The 5,116-nt window shown below is 54.2% G+C and overlaps 1 protein-coding gene across 1 annotated transcript in view; it reads right to left on the bottom strand.

Annotated features, from left to right (window-relative positions):
* The window catches only part of TESK2 (testis-specific kinase 2), a 42,055-nt gene that overhangs the window by 1,729 nt on the left and 35,210 nt on the right, over positions 1–5,116 (bottom strand). Inside the window, 3 exon segments of the mRNA XM_018572316.1 lie at positions 1–62; positions 724–807; positions 5,005–5,089. Of these exon segments, the coding sequence (XP_018427818.1) occupies positions 1–62; positions 724–807; positions 5,005–5,089 (231 nt within the window).

The following is a 5,116-nucleotide window of genomic DNA, read 5'->3' as shown; positions in this document are numbered from 1 at the left end:
AGGAAGTCTCGGGGGCAATCACCCACCATGTGCTGGAAAGCGTCATAATCCAAACCGAAATTCTGGAGGCAAAAGGTGAGAAAACGCATCAACCGCAACGCAGGATGAGATCAGAAATCCTTCATTACTACACACAGCACCCAACTGTCACTTTCTGTTCTGCGCACACACCTACCTACCTCTGTCACTGCGCACACACCTACCTACCTCTGTCACTGCGCACACACCTACCTCTGTCCCTGCGCACACACCTACCTACCTCTGTCCCTGCGCACACACCTACCTACCTCTGTCACTGCGCACACACACTTCAGCTGAGAAGGAACACAAATTTAAAGAACTGAAACCGTTATAATGTAACAATTATAAAATGTCTGATACAATCTCTCCGTCACTCGGCTCCCTCCTCCTATCCACATGCTCCTTGTTGGCACATACGCCGACGCACATGCTCTCCACGCCCCGGGAAATGCCGATGTTTATGGCTGTGTGATAGGACGCTCCCTTTACCCTTTGGACTGCGGCAGTAACCGGACCAGTTTGTAGGGAACGGTGTTTGGTCGTCATGGGAACCCGAGATAAGGACATTTCCTCTATTGTGACCGCGCGGCCAGAAAGGGGAGACGGTGGGAGCGGCAGCCGCGTGACTCCACCACCCCATCCCTACCATCAGCTCCGCGTACACGCACCGCCATGGCCGTCCGCCCTCCATGCAGCACTTACCTCTGTGCGCGGCAGGTAGTCCGGGTCGGCCTGTATCCGCGCAATGACCTCACACAAGATGATCCCGTACGAGAAAATGTCAGCCTGAAGGGGGGAGAGAGCAGAGTATTACTAGAACTCCGGATCAATACAAAACCAGAAATCACTCAAATATAATCCAATCAAAACCTCAACCTCCATTATGGTAATGAGGAGGCGGCCAGTATGCAAATTCAGCCTGGAGGGGTGGGCTATATTTGCATACAGACCGCCCTAGGCGATGCCCACATGAGACGCTGAGCCTCCATGATTGACAGAACTGAAGTCCAATGGATGAAAGGGCGGGGCCAGGGACAGTCAGGCTGGGGAGGAAAGCGCCAGAGCAGGGGAAGGCAACCTCAGCACTCTAGCTGCAGCAAAACTACATATCCCATCATGCCGATACCTCTGGGAGTCATGACTGTGGCCGTCAGTCTTGCAATGCCTCATGGGACTTGTAGTTCCGCAGCAGCTGTGGGCCGAGACTGCCCACCCCTGGACTATATGATGCAATGCCTGCATGTGCAAAGTCTTACAGCTAGTTTCCTATAGTAGAAGAGTCCTGCCGGCATGCCGCAGAGAGCGACTACTGCTGTCTGTGGGGAAGCAGTGGTCTCTCTGCAGAGGTCTGACACTCCCTGCTGAGTCTCAGCCAGATCTCTCCAATCAAAGCTCATGCTCCCTGCTGATTGGAGTGCTATAGCTCTGACTCAGCAGGGGGGCGTGTCAGACCTTTGCAGAGAGACCACTGCTTCCACACAGACCGCAATACTGCAGAGGAGGACCATTGCTGTCTGTGGGGAAGCAGTGGTCTCTCTGCAGAGGTCTGACACTCCCCCTTTTGAGTCTCAGCCAGATCTCTCCAATCAGCAAAGCTCATGCTCCCTCTCGATTGGAGTGCTTTAGCTGTGACTCAGCAGGGGGGCGTGTCAGACCTTTGCAGAGAGACCACTGCTTCCCCCACAGACGGCAATGGTCCTCCTCTGCAGCGTGCTGGCAGGGCACAGGCTTCTCTACTCAGGTGCTGGCTGCTTTCTATAGGGACCTAGCTGTAGGACTTTGCACTCACGTCACCTGGAAGGAATTTAGCGGATGTCACAAAGTTTATTTGGGCTTTAGAATCGTGTCACCGAGTTGCAATAAAAATGAAGTTTTCTCGGTGTGCAGCAGCCGGCGAGGATCATCCGCAGCCCCGCGCGTGTGTGCGCCGGAGACGCCGGGGTGATAGAGAGCAATGACACCACAGCAGAGATTGCCCTCCGTAGAGGAGACCGCCTGTGACCCTCGGGGGGGGGGGGGGAGTGCCGAGCATGCAGCTCTACGGACGGACACTGCGTGGCGGCAGCTTCACAAGTAGCCGAATTCAACTGAAAGCTCCATTTCTCTTCAACAATTTCTCATATGAAGGGGGGAAAAAAAACCCCAAAAACATTCTTATGTGGAATTCTCCTTCAGCGCACTCCGGGAATGACGCTCGCTCTGCGCCGGGGGAGAGGGAAAAGGGATAAACGGCTCGCGATGATGGATTCCAGCGCAGCGGGTAAAGTAGTATTAGACCCCATTCACACGTAGCGACATACCTTTTGCAGCGGCCGGGATAGCGCGACTTTCGGGGCGACGATCCAGCGACGGTAGCGCGACCTTCTCCGTCGGGCTCCATAGAGAAAAAGCAAAATCGCGCAAAATCTGCCGAAAAAAGGGTCCGGTAGAAGCGACTTGTGACGCGCGACATGGAGTTAAGACGGCTCCATTGAAAAGCATTGAAATCGTGCGATATGTCGCTACATGTGAACGGGGCCTTAACCTCCGGGGCGTTTCTTACCTTTTACCCGGAGGAGAACTATGGGGAAAAGCCCTGACCCCATAGTTCTCCTTTAATATCGCTTTACGTTTCGTCTTCGTCGCCCCAGAACAAGAATGCGGCGCGATCACACGCAAGTTTCACTTCCTGGCAAAATAATTCCAGAACAATCGAATGTTTCCACGGAATGTCAGGAGGCGAGCGGCGCAGGAACTTCCTCCCTCCTCTACCTGTTCATTATCCCGGTCAGGACAAAGCGCTCATAGAGCTCATAGACCAAACAGGCCATTATATCCGGCCGAGCGCTCGCAGTCATTTACCGCAGCAGCCAAAGCCGCCCTGTAACCCTTTCCTCCCCCCCAGGGCCGGCGCCGATTGAACTCTGCCGTTTGTAACAAGGACTGTTGTATGTCTAAGACCTCGTTCACACCAGATGCGGTGCGTTCCGGTCCGATTCTGGCCAGAACGCACTGCGTGGCATTGTGACCGGCTCACTTTTTTATGGGGCAGGAGGGGGGCGTGGCGGGCCATTGAAGTGAATGGCACCGTAGCCACGCCCTCCGGCCCGCATAATGTGCCTTGCGATCCTGTGCGGCCGATAGCATTGCGTCCAGAGGGCGTGGCTATGGCGGTCGTGGAGCCTCGCTGCGTGCAGAGGGGACGAGGACAATCCCGGCGTTCCCACGAATAGCAGAAGTGGGAGGAGTTCCCGCACGCGGTTTGCACAGTGAAGTTCGTCTCCTTTGTACCGCGTCAGCCGATAACGATCTGCGTCCCGATTAATCTTTTACCAGCAGTCACTCAGTCAATGTCGGCTCCATACACGAGCCGCGTGTGATCATCCGCGCAGGAATGTCACGCATCTTCCCCGAGTACAGGAAGAGCTATTCAAACCGGATTGTGTACAGAAATCCCTGGAACGCGTCGCCTACGCGCAATCACACTCAGCAGGGTGTAGTAGGGGAGAGGCAGCTCGGGAGCGTACCCAAACCATGCACACAGCTCAGCATCCTCTGTACTACTACTCCCACCGTGTACCCATACCATGCACAAAGCTCAGCGTCCTCTGTACTACTACTCGCACCGTGTACCCATACCATGCACACAGCTCAGCGTCCTCTGTACTACTACTCCCACCGTGTACCCATACCATGCACACAGCTCAGCGTCCTCTGTAATACTACTCCCACCGTGTACCCATACCATGCACACAGCTCAGCGTCCTCTGTATTACTACTCCCACCGTGTACCCAAACCATGCACACAGCTCAGCGTCCTCTGTACTACTACTCCCACCGTGTACCCATACCATGCACACAGCTCAGCGTCCTCTGTACTACTACTCCCACCGTGTACCCATACCATGCACACAGCTCAGCGTCCTCTGTATTACTACTCCCACCGTGTACCCCTACCATGCACACAGCTCAGCATCCTCTGTACTACTACTCCCACCGTGTACCCATACCATGCACACAGCTCAGCGTCCTCTGTATTACTACTCCCACCGTGTACCCATACCATGCACACAGCTAAGCGTCCTCTGTAATACTACTCCCACCGTGTACCCAAACCATGCACACAGCTCAGCGTCCTCTGTACTACTACTCCCACCATGTACCCATGCCGTGCACACAGCGTTGTGGTTGAAGGTTCAGAGGCTTCTTCGGAGGAATGTTGCCGGCTGGCTGGACCTGCGTCATGGAGGTTCTATCAGTGAAAGGAGAAGCAGCACAGTCATGTGCCCATCAATCTGCTCTCTCCTCCTATCAGCATGCTTCTCCTCCATGAAGTGACCGCCTCCTTGTGCTGCTTTTCCCTCTCACACCCCAGCTCTGCTGTACAGGGCCCTCAAGAGGCTGTTCCCGGGTCACATTCAGCTACTCACACCGCTTGTATATCAAATAGATTTACTGATGTATTCCGGATCCTCTTTTATATCTGCCGGGAGCTCAGATTTAACCCTTCGCCCTTCGGACCCGGAACCAGCACACAGATAAGAACTTCTGACCAATCAGCACACTTCTCTGAGCTCAGTGACTCAAAGTAATGAGGTGAAAGGGTTCCCGTGACAGCCAGGCAGTCGGCATTCCAGAGGAAGGACGCCGGCGACGGTCTCCATGGGTTTCTGATGATCGGTTTTCTTAAAAAGCCCCCAAAACTGCAACATGTCTACAACGCCAAATATTGTACAAAGCTGCAGCGACCCCCCCGAAGATTCCTTGCGACCGGCGAATCCCGAACAGAGCTAAATCTTGCCAGGTCCTTCCTATTGGCCCGGGAAGAATGCCCATCGTAGTGACAGACCAATAGGAATGTGCGAGGGAGGGGCTTAGAGGGAAGGTATGCCTCCAGCTTCTTCTCATCTCCCCCCCCATGACAGGGTCTCTTTATATATAGACTATAATGGAAAGAAACTACAAATCCCAACAACGGAAACACAGCCAGCGGAGGGGACTCACCTTCTCATTGTAGGGTTCATTACGGAGGACCTCCGGAGCCATCCAGTACGGAGACCCGACCACCGCCAACTTCTCACAACCGTCACTGGAAGACACAAAAACAATGGAATGT

This window comes from Nanorana parkeri, unplaced genomic scaffold (genome assembly GCF_000935625.1).
Source record: "Nanorana parkeri isolate BGI_ZX_2015 unplaced genomic scaffold, ASM93562v1 scaffold1997, whole genome shotgun sequence".
Classification (NCBI taxonomy): Eukaryota; Metazoa; Chordata; class Amphibia; order Anura; family Dicroglossidae; genus Nanorana; species Nanorana parkeri.
Note: the sequence above shows the minus strand (reverse complement) of the source record. Positions and strands in the feature narration are given on the sequence as shown.